At 46.7% G+C, this 16,274-nt stretch overlaps 1 protein-coding gene across 1 annotated transcript in view; it reads right to left on the bottom strand.

Moving 5' to 3' along the window:
- DENND6A (DENN domain containing 6A) overlaps positions 1 to 16,274 on the bottom strand; it is a 338,779-nt gene that overhangs the window by 147,995 nt on the left and 174,510 nt on the right. The window contains exon 12 of the mRNA XM_086939111.1: positions 498 to 592. Within this exon, the coding sequence (XP_086795237.1) occupies positions 498 to 592 (95 nt within the window). The remainder of the gene's footprint in view (positions 1 to 497; positions 593 to 16,274) is intronic.

The raw sequence follows: 16,274 nt of genomic DNA, 5'->3' as shown, positions 1-16,274 counted from the left end.
GAAGTCTATGCAAACCACAGAAACTATGCAGACAACATTAGATGCATTTAGGTATAGAATCTGGAATAACTTCCATTGACTCGATTGAGGAAATGGATATTTACGCAGATATCTGAACACTTAAATAATGGAACTGGAAGATAATGAAATGCTCCAACACTGCAGTGGTTTTTTTTCTGTATGTCCATTTTTACTTTAGAACATTCCATCATCAATTGACATTATTGTCTAGTATAATTATAGCACTCTGCCAAGGCTCATATTGTTGGGTAAATGTCCTTTCTCTCGAAAACACCCACCTGCAACTCAAACCTATAAAAAGTGACTTGGTCACTGAAACACCCCCAGCCCCTTTTGCAAATAAAGAGCTGTTCATTAACTAAATTAATAGAAAAGATAGATTCATTTTATAAAGAGCATGATCAAATGATAGAATTCAGGGAAAATATAACGGTAATTATTGCTATTCATTCTTACATAAAGTGCTTCTACTTTACCTGCCAACTTGACATCCCCAATGCGGATGATATGTGGCCAGTGCTGCAGTGTTTTTGCAAAAAATGGATTTGTCACTCCTAAAATAATTGATGGCCTAAAAAACATAGGAGAATAGTAAGGTGATCATGAGTAAAAAATAAATGGTTCTTCTGATGCATGAAATCAATTAGTAAAACGTTTTCAACTTCTCATAGGCTTACAATGAACTTAAATATTTATTACAAAACAATAATAGACAGTGTAAAACCAAATCAAAATAATGGTGAACAGTGAGGTCACTGTCCTTGAAAGAATACAGATGGTTTTATAAGGGTCTTTTCACTTTTGATAGTTTTGGCTTTGTATCCTTTTTGTATGCTAAAGAGGAATGGAACAGGGCTTGACCGTTTCTGCCACAAGTAGAGATATTCAGACATTGCATGTTCATATGTTGGTTTTCACCATAGGGTGAATTTCTCTTTGCCAGTATTACACCTGTTCTTGGGTACCTGTTCTAGTTCTTTGTCAGCCTAACACCAGCCCATTTGGGCATAATTTGTTTATGTGTTTGTGAATTGGGCTAGGAATTTATTTCCACTTGTTGGCCCATGCTGATATTTGATTGTGTAAAGCCCACTTGGGCACTATTGCTTTTCTGACTATTCACACTACCGATTTGTTGAATCTTTTACGAAGTTTACACATTAGTGAGTACATGTTCACAGCCAACTTGGGGACTATTGCTGTTAGGACATGATTCGCACCTTGGGCACTGTGTAGATATTTCCGGACAGGTGCATTGGCTGTAGTCATGAGGGTATTTTAACTTTATCCTATGTCAAGACATGATTATAATATTGTATTTGTATTTCTTTCCTCTCTTTGTTTTGCATTCTGGTAACACTGATTTACTTTTTGCCTCCTACATTGTAACCATAGGTTTTCAAAGTATTTTGTCCAAACATGATTACCAACTGCTGCATTGATTGAACTTTTGTTACCACTGTCTTAAGATGGCAAACAGTTTTCTTATACCCTGTGAAAAACGTGTTGTTCCTCCTCTATGTACTACTTAAGGTGAGTGAGCACAGTGAGCTGATCATTTGATCAAGGCTTTAGCCAAATTGAGTAATTCGTCAGTAAACTACATCTTGGTTCGCAGATTGTGCTTTTTTCCATCCGGTGCAAATCCGTTCAGCAGTTTTTAAGATATTAAGGGTAAAAATGTTTTTCATATTTTGGAAGTTGGGTTGCGAGAGTCCAGTGAGCTTCCTGCGAGAGTGCGGAAGAAAAAATGGAGCCCTGTAATTGGCCAAGAGGACAGTTTTTCCAGTAAGCCTTCACATGCTGTCCCCCTAGATTTAGAGAGGAGGTGCCTAAGGGCTAACTATTGTGAAGATAATAAATGTATATATATATATATATTTTTATATCACGCTCACTGGGGTAACCACAAGTTGAGAGGCACACAAGCACAAACCAGCCTTTCCCAATTAAAAGCTTTATTCGGGACACGCAGCTTTGCATCTCAGTCCGTGCTGTCACAGCATTCCGCCTGACGCGTTTCGTGATGAAATCACTTCCTCAGAGGCTCACGGAGCAGTGCTGGCCACACCCATTTTATCCCTTGGCGCATATTAACGCATTTCTGGGAGATGTAGTCCACCTTTACAGCCTTTGAATCGTTGCTCCTGCCGTGGCACAATCGAAAACCCTGGATGGGCACCGGGATGTTAAGCAGCGTGCAATGTCCAGGTATGTGCTCCAGTCAGAGCTCCTCAGATGCAGCCCCTCGGCCTCCTTCCCTTTACAAGGAGTGGTGCTCTCTCGGCGGCTGGTCTGCCGCTTTTAACATCAAGCTCACTGGGGTAACCACAAGTTGAGAGGCACACAAGCACAAACCAGCTATTCCCCATTAAAAGCTTTATTCGAGACACGCAGCTTTGCATCTCAGTCCGTGCTGTCACAGCATTCCGCCTGACGCGTTTCGTGATGAAATCACTTCCTCAGAGGCTCACGGAGCAGTGCTGGCCACACCCATTTTATCCCTTGGCGCATATTAACGCATTTCTGGGAGATGTAGTCCACCTTTACAGCCTTTGAATCGTTGCTCCTGCCGTGGCACAATCGAAAACCCTGGATGGGCACCGGGATGTTAAGCAGCGTGCAATGTCCAGGTATGTGCTCCAGTCAGAGCTCCTCAGATGCAGCCCCTCGGCCTCCTTCCCTTTACAAGGAGTGGTGCTCTCTCGGCGGCTGGTCTGCCGCTTTTAACATCACGCTCACTGGGGTAACCACAACTTGAGAGGCACACAAGCACAAACCAGCCTTTCCCCATTAAAAGCTTTATTCGGGACACGCAGCTTTGCATCTCAGTCTGTGCTGTCACAGCATTCCGCCTGACGCGTTTCGTGATGAAATCACTTCCTCAGAGGCTCACGGAGCAGTGCTGGCCACACCCATTTTATCCCTTGGCGCATATTAACGCATTTCTGGGAGATGTAGTCCACCTTTACAGCCTTTGAATCGTTGCTCCTGCAGTGGCACAATCGAAAACCCTGGATGGGCACCGGGATGTTAAGCAGCGTGCAATGTCCAGGTATGTGCTCCAGTCAGAGCTCCTCAGATGCAGCCCCTCGGCCTCCTTCCCTTTACAAGGAGTGGTGCTCTCTCGGCGGCTGGTCTGCCGCTTTTAACATCACGCTCACTGGGGTAACCACAACTTGAGAGGCACACAAGCACAAACCAGCCTTTCCCCATTAAAAGCTTTATTCGGGACACGCAGCTTTGCATCTCAGTCTGTGCTGTCACAGCATTCCGCCTGACGCGTTTCGTGATGAAATCACTTCCTCAGAGGCTCACGGAGCAGTGCTGGCCACACCCATTTTATCCCTTGGCGCATATTAACGCATTTCTGGGAGATGTAGTCCACCTTTACAGCCTTTGAATCGTTGCTCCTGCAGTGGCACAATCGAAAACCCTGGATGGGCACCGGGATGTTAAGCAGCGTGCAATGTCCAGGTATGTGCTCCAGTCAGAGCTCCTCAGATGCAGCCCCTCGGCCTCCTTCCCTTTACAAGGAGTGGTGCTCTCTCGGCGGCTGGTCTGCCGCTTTTAACATCACGCTCACTGGGGTAACCACAAGTTGAGAGGCACACAAGCACAAACCAGCCTTTCTCCATTAAAAGCTTATTCGGGACACGCAGCTTTGCATCTCAGTCCGTGCTGTCACAGCATTCCGCCTGACGCGTTTCGTGATGAAATCACTTCCTCAGAGGCTCACGGAGCAGTGCTGGCCACACCCATTTTATCCCTTGGCGCATATTAACGCATTTCTGGGAGATGTAGTCCACCTTTACAGCCTTTGAATCGTTGCTCCTGCCGTGGCACAATCGAAAACCCTGGATGGGCACCGGCATGTTAAGCAGCGTGCAATGTCGAGATATGTGCTCCAGTCAGAGCTCCTCAGATGCAGCCCCTCGGCCTCCTTCCCTTTACAAGGAGTGGTGCTCTCTCGGCGGCTGGTCTGCCGCTTTTAACATCACGCTCACTGGGGTAACCACAAGTTGAGAGGCGATGGATAGTGAGAAGGTTTCGCAGGTAACCTGGCCCTTTTCCCTGGGCAATGCGATGGGCAAAACAAAGAGCTTTAAACTTGATGGGCTCCTCAATAGGGAGCCAGTGAAGTTTTCGTAATGCCGTTTTTCCAGATGCCCTGCGTGGAAGGTTGAGTACCAGGCAGGCAGCAGCATTTTGGACGCACTGCAAACCCAGCCCTAAAACCTAAAAATACCCCTGTACCCCAAAACCCAAACTCAGCCCAAAAACCTAAAAATACCCCTGTACCCCAAAACCCAAACCCAGCCCTAAAACCTAAAAATACCCCTGTACCCCAAAACCCAAACCCAGCCCTAATACCTAAAAATACCCCTGTACCCCAAAACCCAATCACAGCCCTGAAACCTAAAAATACCCAAACACCCCAAAACATATACCTCAGTACACCAAAACATATACTCCTATACTCATACTTATTTTTAAAATTACTTAAAGTTATATATTTAATTTATAATATAAAAAACATAAATATATTTATTTATAATTAAAATAAAAAAAAATAATTAAATAATATTAAATAAAATAAAAAAAATTATATACTTACCTATACTTACGTTGTAATGGCATGCGTTGTAATAGCATCTGCTATGTAATGACATGCGTTGTAAAGGCATGCAATGTAATGGATCCAGCGTTGTAAAAGTTCCGTTGTAATAGAAGTCCGTTGTAAAAGTTGCGATGTAACGGTGCAATACCCTTTCTCGATGACTTTGGCAGGGAATGGGAGGAGCGAGATGGGGCGGTAGTTCTTAAGTTCGGTTGGGTCTGCCGTGGGTTTCTTGAGAAGGGCGCTGAGTTCGGCATGTTTACAGTTTTCCGGGAAGGTAGCGGAGTTGAGGGAACACTTAATGACATCGCGGAGATGGGGTGCGATGGTGGAGTCTGCTTTGTTGAAAATGTGGTGAGGACAAGGGTCGGTTGGTGATCCTGAGTGGATGGAGTTCATCAGGCGGATGGTGTCTTCGGTGGTGATTGGGTTCCAGGCGCAAAGGTTGTTAGAGTGCGGTTTTGGTTCGGAGGTGGGTGGAGTGGACTGGTCTTCGGACTGGTTTTCAAAGCTGTTATGTATTTCGGCGATTTTGTTGTTGAAGAACGAGACTAGAGAGTCGTAGAAGTCTTGGGAGGGAGTGATGTCGTTAGAGCCGGCGGAGGGGTTAGTGAATTCTTTGACGGTGTTGAATAGTTCCTTGCTGTTTTGGGCATTGTTGTCAAGTCGATCCTTGAATGCTGATTTCTTGGTGGATCAGATCAGTTGATGGTGTTTGTGGGTGGCGTTCTTGAAGGTGGCTAGGTTGTCAGTGGTTGGGTTTTTTCTACAGATTTTCTAGAGAGTACGACAGAACTTCTTGGATTTTTTAAGGTCATCGTTGAACCAGGGGGCTTTTTTGCTACCTTGCTTGATTAGATGGTTTTTCAAGGGTGCTAGTTCGTCGGCGCTGTGGGTGATCCACTGTGTGAGGTTGGTGGCTGCTTGGTTAGGGTCCGATGAATTGGCAGGGGGGTTTTGGTGAAGCGATGTGAAGAGCTGGTCGGTGGTGATTTTGTTCCCATTTCTTCGGGGAATGGGTTGTGGGGGGTTGTGGGTCGTGGATTTTTTGTAGTTGAAGTGAACGCAGCTGTGGTCCGTCCAATGTAGAGCTGTGCTGTGATCGAAGGAGATGTGCTTGCTGGAGGTAAAGATAGGGTCAAGCGTGTGTCCGGCAAAGTGGGTGGGGGTGTCAACGAGTTGTTTGAGTCCGAGATTGTCCAGGTTTTCCAGGTGAAAGTTGAGGTCTCCCAGTAGAATGTAGTTCTCGGATGGGAGGGCATGTGGGCTGATGAAGTCAGCGATGTCTTCGCTGAATTGTGTGCGGGGTCCTGGGGGTCTGTAGATGAGGGTGCCTCTGAGTGTGGGTTTGGGGTCGGTGTGGATCTGGAAGTGAAGGTGTTCGGCGGTAGCGAGGTTATCGTCGGAGCTGGTCGTGATGCGGATGGTGTTCTTATGGACAATGGCTATGCCTCCTCCAGTTTGGTTGGTGCGATCTTTTCGGATGATCTTGTAGGTGTCCGGGATGGCTATGGCGATGTCGGGGGCAGATGAGGCGTTCATCCATGTTTCTGTAAGGAAGGCGACGTCCGGTGATGTGGTGTCGAGTAGGTTCCAGAGGTCAATGGCATGTCTGTGGACCGAGCGGGTGTTGAGCAGGATGCACTTCAGGTGGTTAGTGTCGGAGCTCTGTTTGAAGTTTGTGGATTTGGTGTGGGTTCTGATGCAGTTGAACTTGCAGGAGTGGCAGGTGAAGGGTCCATGGGTGTATCATGGGGCGGCTTGGTAGCAGATTGGTGGGCGGCCGAGGTTGAGGGTAGAGAGGGTTGTGGCGTCGTAGGTAATGCGGGAGGAATGGGATTTGCGGGGAGCAGGGGGTCTGGTGCTGGGCGCGGTCCAGGCGCGGACGGGCTTACCTTTGGCGCACCTTCGGCGTGACCGCTGCGCGTGAGCGCTGCGCGCAGAGGCATGAAATGAAATGAAAACAATATTTAATAAAGCGCACTGCTGCCAAGCGGCTTCCTGGCGCTGGGGGACCTGGGTCAGAACTCACAGAGGGGGACACAAGGAAACCTAAGAAGTTAAAGCCAAAGAAAAAAGAAAAGTTTTTAAGGCTTTACGGAAATGGCTAAAAATAGGAATGGAGCGAAGATGAAGTGGGAGACTATTCCAGAACTGGGGAGCCAGGACGGAAAGACGAGTGCCCCCGGATCTGGATTTGCGGAAACGGGGAATGTGAAGAAGGGAGAGAGAGGAAGACCGGAGGATGCGACTGGGAACGTAGGAAGAAATGAGGGAAGTGATGTAAGCAGGGGCAGAGCGAGAGTGGGCACGAAAGGCAAAGCAAGCTAGTTTGAAAAGGGATCTGAAGCGGATAGGGAGCCAGTGAAGGGATTTCAAAGCCAGGGTGATGTGAGAGGATCTGGGGAGGGAGAGAATGAGACGGGCAGCTTGGTTTTGAATGGCCTGTAAACGTCGGGATTCGTGGGAGGGGATACCCACGTACAGGCCATTGCCATAGTCGAGGCGAGAGATGACTAAAGCCAGGACTATGGTTTTAAGCGCGTCGATGGTGAAAAAAGAAAGACATTTTCCGAATAAGACGGAGGGAAAGGAAACATGAAGACACAACAGAGCTGAACTGGCTGTGCATGGTTAAGTCAGCGCTGACTTTAATGCCAAGGGTACGAACAGAGGAAGAGGGCGTGGGGGGGGGCCAAAAGAAGGGGGCCAGTGAGCAGGGGACCAAGGGTTAGAAGGGCCACCCGTGAGGACAAGTTCCGTCTTATCGGGGTTTAGCTTAAGATGGTTGGCGCTCATCCACTCAGAGATAAAAATAAGAGTGGAACTGAACTTGGGAATGGAATCGGGAGAAGAAGACAGATCAAAGACAAGCTGGAGGTCATCTGCGTAATTATATACAGAGACCCCCAGCTTGAGAAGAGAAGAAACAAGGGGACAGATGTACAGATTAAAGAGGAGAGGGGAAAGAGAGGAACCCTGAGGAACACCACAGGTGACCGGACAGGAGGGGGCAGAGAAACCAGAGAGATGAACGGCCTGATGCCTATCCTGAAGAAAGGATGCTAGCCAGGAGAAGGCCGCGCCCCGAATGCCCGCTGCGCAGACACGGTCGAGAAGAATAGAATGGTCGACCGTGTCAAACGCAGCGGACAAGTCGAGAAGCACCAAGGCTTGGGGAAGGTTAACATCTGCCTTGCCCTTAAGTTCATCCAAAACCGCGAGAACCACCGCTTCTGTAGAATGGCCAGGGCGGAAGCCTCTGTCATATGTGGATAGTGGAAGGGGAGGGGCGAGGGAGGAGCAGCTGGGAGGCGGGAGCGGGGAGGAGATCCGGGAAGGAAGCACAACAACAACAACAAAATGGCAGCAAGCCAAAGCGAAACAGGATTGGGGCATAAACAGCGTAAACGCGAAGCCAATGGCACTGGCACCGGCACAATCAGGCAGAAATCAATTTTACAGGCAGCACAGCAAAATTTTAAAATATAGTTGAAGCGCACTTTGGCAATCTAGCGCTACGATATAAAAATGAAATCAAATTACTAAACAATCAGGCAATCTAGCGCTACAATGTACTTGTGATAATCAAACAGGCAATGGCAGATGTGGGAGCGAGGTGAGGTAGCAGACAGCAGTCTGGCGGTATGGCGCTACGATACCAGGTGGCAGGCAGAGCGGGGAGCAGCGTGAGGAGTGACTGCTTCTGTTGGAAACAGGACGGTCACAGCGCTACAACGGCGGGAGCGGGGCTTACGGTATCAGTGGGAGGGAGGAGCAGCTGGGAGGCGGGAGCGGGGTGGAGATCCGGGCAGGGAGGCACAACAACAACAACAAAATGGCAGCAAGCCAAAGCGAAACAGGATTGGGGCACAAACAGTGTAAACGCGATGCAAATGGCAATGGCACCGGCACAATCAGGCAGAAATCAATTTTACAGGCAGCGCAGCACAATTTAAAAATATAGTTAAAGCGCACTTTGGCAATCTAGCGCTACAATATAAAAATGAAATCAAATTACTAAACAATCAGGCAATCTAGCGCTACAATGTACTTGTGATAATCAAACAGGCAAAGGCAGATGTGGGAGCGAGGTGAGTTGGCAGACAGCAGTCTGGCGGTATGGCGCTACGTTACCAGGTGGCAGGCAGAGCGGGGAGCAGCGTGAGGAGCGACCGCTTCTGTTGGGAACAGGACGGTCACAGCAAGTAAAATACAGCAGTAATGAATGCTTAACAAAAGACCACTTAATTACTTGTTAAAAACTTCTCAGTAATACAGATTATGCCCGGACCATGTTAAGATAAAAGTCATGTAACTACTGCTGGGACATCTTCTTCCTAAATCTTTAAGGCGCATAGCAGCAAACTCGCAATACCGAAGCACATCATTGGACAAAATTGGCATTTCTAAGTAACGTCAGTATGAATTTTTTGAGCAGGGGGTGTAAAATTTTCCAAAAAAGATAAAATGTAAGGTAGCCTGCTCCGAGAAATTGCCACAAGGACAAGGCTTTAGAGCACCAGGCAGTGAGTAACCCTAGGGGAAGTATTAATAACCAGGGTACCTGGTTCCGCCGAAATCTGGTTAAAACAAAGCAATGTTGCACATTGGAGACCAGTGACAAATAAGGCTGTGTCTGTGGGAACAAACTCAGGGTGATGTACTTTCTCACTGAAGGCTCGGCTAATTCAATGCCCTCCCTAATCGCCTGTTGCTTAGCCAGAAACGTCTGATTTATATCCCTGCCGGACCTAATAGCCTAGGTCAGATATACATATCAGGGCAGCCAAGCCAGTTCATTTGCTTCATGATATATTTTAGCCACGGAATACGAAGGGCTCCCTCATGGGCAATACAGTACACAATCAGCGGTGCAGCAGTGAGAAGGTCAAGATGTACCCCAGACCAAGCTCTTCATACAAAATAAAGGCAGGGGTGCAAGAGGGGACAGGAAGAAGGTCACGCATGAATTTATTTTCGACCCCCTGAATGTCCCTTACATCCATGTAGCCCCAAACACACCCATATGTGGCCATAGGAATACATTTTTCTTTATATACCTTGAGCACGGCAGGTATTGGTTTGAACCCCAGCCTTTTGGCAAAGTCCGACACAGCCTCTACTGCTCTCGCCAGAACATACTTTTTAAGCGGTCTTTGCGCAACCCAGGTGCCACAAACATCAAACAACACACCCAGATATGGGAAGGTGGACACTTTTGTTAATTCTATTCCCCCTACAGAAAAACTTGCACTTAGCAGCCTTTTTACTGCCCATTGTCATGGTATGAGATTTTGAAAAATTGGTGGCTAAATCAAGTGAATCCATAAAATTGATAAAAACATTTAAAAGATTTTGGAGGCCTACAGCAGTCCTGGCAAACAGTAATGCATCATCCGAGTACAATAGGGTGGGGATCAGTTTAGCCCCTGCTCTTGGGATGTCTTTAGTGTTAGCAGAGAGGAGGTCCCCTCACTTATAAACGTATAGGGTAAATGCCAGGGGGGCCAAAATACACCCCTGCCGTACCCCTCGCTTGACCTCCCAGGGGTCTGTCATACTGCTATCCTCCTTAAACCTTACCGCCGTAGTGATAGTATTGTGGACTGAATGTAAAAAGGACACTAGACACGGCTCCATATCCAGCTCCACCAGAATCTGCCACAGTTTAGATCTGTTTACATGGTTGAAAGCAGATGTTAAATCCATAAATTTCATGTGCAGTGTACCCCTCTTGACTATTGTATACTTCCCGACAACAAGTTCAAATTAATACATTGATCAAGTGTCCCTCTGCTTTGCCTAAAATCATACTGTAAGTCACTAACAACATTAACATTTTCTGGACACGATGATAAACCATTCAGAATCACCTTCCCCATGATTTTGCATCTGAGTCCAAGAGCTAAATGGGCCTGTAACAGGCAGGATCACCCCTTGAGCCCTTCTTAAAAATAGGGATAAAGGTAGCCCTCGCCCACGACGGAGGAACGCAGTATGTGCCAACTGCATTAAAAACCAGTCCCAGTATTGTAGCCCAAACCTCAGGGTCTGCCTTAGACAGGTCAGCAGGTACCTCATCTAAGGCCGGCGTCTTTCCCCCAGATATAGCAAGGATAGCTCTATAAACCTCATCTGCATTAAAATGAAGTGGTGCTTTAACTACACTGGGGTCCCATTGTATCTCTGTCCCTTCCAGATCGTCACCACTGTACATACACCTAAAATGCTGGAACCAACGTTCTGAAGCTATAGTACAATCTGTACTAGCATTTACTGTATCATACAAAAAAGGGCTATTGAGCACCTCCCAAAATGTGTTACTATCTGAGAGTGTACTTGCTTGTCCAAGATCATCCCAGGCCTTTTTTCTGATGGATTTCTTCCTCTCCTGGATTGCATGCTTGTAAACCCTCCTGCAGGCCCTAACCTCATTCTCACGTGACAACAGTAACTTTCTATGAGCAGTGGAACACATGCCATCAAACCACCTCTTGATCTTGGGGCCCTTGCACCTGCATGGGACGGTTAAACTGATGGTTAACTGGTTAGTCAATATTCCAAAGGCATCTAGAACAATTCTATCTTGCACATTGGTGTCCATACATGCTGAGACCCCAACCGTACACTCCACATACAGGTTATCTAAGAACATTTCTGGTACAACCTTCTCCCACTTCAGCCTACGTTATTGATCCTTAGTACTGATGTCGGAGTTGGGGAAGCCCCTACTCTCTTCTTCAGGAAAATCAGATGTGTACAACAGATCAAGCATGAGGGGGTTATGATCACTGTTATTGCTCCAGATGGCACTCAAAACTGCAGGAGCTAAAGATGCGGAGATCATAATAAAATCAATGATACTAGAGCATCCCCTGCCTGTGAAAGTGGGAATGAGGATGTTCTCTCCCGTTTGCTCTAGACAATACAAATTATTTGCTGAAAGAAGCCCTTCTGTGAATAAACTTGACTCTGTATGTTCAAAATGTGTGCTTAGTGGTAAGAAGTCCCCATGAGCCTTAGTAGGGATACAGTTAAGATAGCATTGGTGGATATTAAAGTCGCCTAGAATCATGATCTCAAAACAGGAGTGTTTCCTCTTTGGGCAATGATCAAGGAAACCCTCCATGGCTGCTAAGTGTTCTGCCAATGAACTTCTAGTGGCTGGTGACTTTTGAAAGTGGTGAGGTGGAATATTCGTGGTGGGGGGGGGCGCTTTCTCCCACCACGAAAATTTTGAAAAAAGAGTAGGCAAATGATGCTATTTCAAGCAATTTGAGAAGGCAAAAAAGTTGATAAACAATTGTGAAAGTGCAGTCATTACATTAATAAAGAGATGTCATATAATAACATAGGTAGGTAGCTGTTTATTCTGTATAACCAGAGAGCCTTCATTCAAGAAATTCTTTGAAGCCAGCAGAAGAACCACATTTCAACAAGGTGAGAGACCCTATCCATGGCAGTCTTTTCTGACTGCACTACATCAGACCCACATTATCGATAGGCTGTGCCACCAACAATACCTCAGAAGGCATAAACTTAACACATGTGTGTGGAGCAGGTAAAAGGTTAGGGGATCTAACGCTGTAACAATCACGTTTGTTTGTGTGTTCGCAGGCATTCAAGCACGTTTATTAGTAGCTGGGTGTCTATTTGTGTATTTACATGCAGGGGTCACTCCTTTGTGTGAGTGTGGAGCCATGTTCTAATCAAATGCACGAGGAGCAGGAAAAGGCTGGGTAGTTCTAATGCTCTCATGTGTGTGTGTGTCCACATGCATTAAAGCAAATTTATTAGTGGACGGGTCTATTTGGGAATTTACATGCAGCTGTGCACTTGTATTTGTTCATGTTACGTATGTAAATGTGCCGGGAAACCCATGATGTTTTATTATAACAAAAAATTTCAGAAGAGCATCGCCAGTTCTCTCTCCAAGTTCTTAGGAACAAATGGGACAGGATACCCTACTTTAAATGTATTTTGAAAGGTGTACCAAATGAATGCAGCTTCTAAAAGTGGTTACATCTTGGTGGAGCCATGGGCTGGACCCGATAATCTACAGCACTTTACCTCAGCCAGCGTTACCTTTTAATGTAAGTTTGCATGCACAGATTTTACAAAGCCCTTTCCAAATATTTGCCAATATGTACATGGAATGAGATGATAGACCTGACTTCCAAGGTCCACCATTACTTATTCCTGCCTGATATTAGAGTGTCTCCTGTTGATGGCTGACCTTTGAAAAAATGGCCAGTTGAGCTTGCTCATGGAAAACCTCAGGTTTGATTATTCATGATGGAAAATGTAATTTATGAAAATGTCAGGTCTCTCCTCGTTTTTTCAGAGGAATCAAACTAAATATGTTTCAGCAAACATCACTGCACCTTACTGCACTGCCTGCATGCTTGAAGCAGGCATCTGATTTGCAGCTTCTTTCACGTGACTAAAAGAGCTAGAAGGACGCTGAAGCACTATAAGCCGGTGGATGGCGAATGTAAGTGTTTCAGTTCACATAAGTTACTTTTAGTCCTTCCAGACCAGAACATGTCAGCCCCTAATACTTTGGAGTTTTGGAACGAGCCTGTCAAATGATGAAGGGACAAAATCAAGGGAAACGTTCCCTTTTTATTTGAAAAATGTATTAATGGTTGAGCTCTGCTGGAATACAGAGAACATGCCAATAGGGCGTTTTATTTTAAAAGGAGGGGCAAGGCGATAGCGTCATTGTGTGATCCACAAGCTCATATCCACCAGAACAATTATGACCAATTTAACTTCTGCGAAGCACACAGTAACAAATTACTGGAAAACGAGATCAAAGATGAGGCATGAAATTTAGATTATTATGCTGCCTTGCTTCACTGTGTTCCAATTTAGGGGAGGGGCGGAGTAATATGGTGCTGCTGTATGTGTTCTCAGTTTGAATACGTGTAACAATAAGAATAAAAAATGTAATTATTAATGTCAGCATTGTGTTCTATATTAAAAGGAGGAATGTAATATTGTTTTTTGCAGCAGTCTATCTAGACCAGTGGTCTTCAGTCATCGTGACATCATGGCATGCACCTCTGAGAAGCATACAGACTGCTGCCAACACTTCTCGGAGGTACATGCCAGCATGGCCTAGCTTCACAAACTTTTATGCCTGCACTCTGCGTTCCCGCTATATAAACACTCCCACTCTGCACTTCAAAGTCTGTGAGTGTTTATATGGCGGGAACGCAAACCGAAGGTATTAGATTGCAGCTTTTACATGAGCATGCACCAGTTAGAGTACACAAGGAGAAAATCCATCCCACAAGCTTTTTTGTTAAGCACGGGGAGATTAAGTGATTTACCCAGATTCACAGAATGTTGAGTCGATGCCGCCAATGCTCGAACCGGATTCCCTCAGGTGAACCAGGTTTGAGTATCGGCGTCAGTCGATGACTCAAAACCCCTTCTAAATTAGACAGCTTTGCTCTGCCCATTACGGACATTACTGCACATGATACAACCAGGCGGCCTAGAAGGCCAATACAAGCAACACCAGTACTCAAGCAACACCAGTACTTACTGTCTGTGAATCCTCCTGTCTGCGTCTGACTCTGCTGCTGCTCTCGGCGCCGTGATAAGTTTTCAAAGGCAGGCTCTCAGTCTCAGGAGTGGACATCTGACATTCATATGCCTTGCCAACTTAACTTATGTGTACCAGGTAGGCGGGAATCCTACATCAGGCTCAGGGGGCCGGGCCATCAGGTCACATAGCTCTGCTCTCCTCTCGACTCTCTCTTTCTCCACTATAATGGCGTTCACGCGGGAAGAGGTGAGGGGGGAGAGAGAGACTGGGCTAAGCTACGGCAGCTACAACTAATCACTGCACGGCTTCACAATAAAGCCATGCAGTGATTGGTGAACATGCTCCCCAGGCTCCGTTGACTTGTCCAGTGCCAGGTTCGCGTTCTCGGTCTAGAGACGCTAAAGCAGCCGATCCAGGCTCTGCTAAGCAGCGCCTGGATTGGCCTGGGCAGGACAAATCGCTCACTAGGAGACCGGGGGACTGCGGCTTTTATCCCCCTGGCTCCTTAATTGTATAGGCGAGACTGATTAACATTGCGCATGTCGGGCCGGCCATGGAAAGGCACCCGGCCAACCAAACATGTGCTTTACACTGTTGGTGTGACTGACTGTTCTGCTCCTGAGCCCTAACCTCAGGCCATCCCCCTAAGCCTGCTGACATCATGTGATGTAACCGGCCCGCGGCTGAGACAGCTGACTGCCGGGGGCTGAGATTAATTACCAACTCTGACACGTTTTTATTTGCGGCTGCCTCGTGCCTCAGGAAAAATAATCAGGGGGGCGACGCCCAAACGCCCACAGGGAGGAACCGCCACTGGATGGCAGCCCCCAAGAGTCTTCTGCCAAAGGACATCATCTCTTTTGACCTCAAGCCTACAATATTCCACAAGAGTATCCTCAAACAAGCGGAGGCTACTCTAGAAGGTACTAATTTAGAAGGAAGAGCGGACTCTGGCTTCCACGAAAAAGGAGTATTATAGGCTCTAATAGTTGCTGGTCTGGATGGAAGCGGATTAATAGGTGCTGGACTAGCTGCTAGTCTAGATAGATTGGCAGACTCTGGTTTCTTGGGTGAGGGACTAGTGTTGGCAGCAAGGTCCTGGGATCTTATACCTTGCAGTTCAACCTCAGCTAATTATTGTCAATCGATGCTATCAAGCCCCTGTAAACTTTGCAAGGGTTCAAATCTATTGGCTAAAGGTAGGACTAGTTAAAGCGCGCAGGAACTGCCAGTATAGATTTTGGGGATGCTCAACTAGCGGTGGCCCCGGATACCTTTAAGTACTTAGGTATACAGATTTATAGGACTCAAGTAGATATGCTAGACGGTAACCTGCACAAAGCAATCCTGGCATTGCGCTCAAGTATTGTAATCTGGACGGCACTGCCTCTATCAGTTATGGGGAGGTCGGCCCTAGCAAAAATGGTGGTTCTGCCAAGACTTTTGTAATATTTTACCAACCTACCATTAACAGTACCACACACTACATTTAAGTTATTGAACACATTGCTCATTGACCTTATTAGGGGTAATGGTAGACGTCGCATAAGCCTGAAGAAACTTCATGGGGCACGCGGATGGGTGGACTGGGTGTTCCAGACTTACGAGCATACTACTATGCATGCCAATTACAGTGGCGGTCCTACTGGGCAGCGGGCCGCAACCTGCAGGAAATAGGGTTCACGGAGGCGGATATTGACAACGGTGCGCTGAACACACTGTTGTTACCTGGAAGCGGACCCCAGAGAGACACCCACCCCCCATTGCTAGCCACGGCGCTTAGATGTTGGAATGCTGCGCAGAATTATATGCAAGCACCCCAGGCGTATGCAGGTAATATTAATTTGCTGGGGGTTCAACTAGCAGGAGGCAGACTTACGAAGCGCAAATTGTTACCATGGACAGAGGCAGGGGTCAGCACAATGTCCGATTTATTTGGGGACGGGATACTACTCGATCACGACACCTTTGTAAACGAAATTAGGGTCCCGGCACAATTATATCAACTACACGCTACACTGGTACAATACATAAAGAAGCACTGGGCTCCGCACAGACAGGAACCCTCAA

This window comes from Lissotriton vulgaris, chromosome 9 (genome assembly GCF_964263255.1).
Source record: "Lissotriton vulgaris chromosome 9, aLisVul1.2, whole genome shotgun sequence".
Classification (NCBI taxonomy): Eukaryota; Metazoa; Chordata; class Amphibia; order Caudata; family Salamandridae; genus Lissotriton; species Lissotriton vulgaris.
Note: the sequence above shows the minus strand (reverse complement) of the source record. Positions and strands in the feature narration are given on the sequence as shown.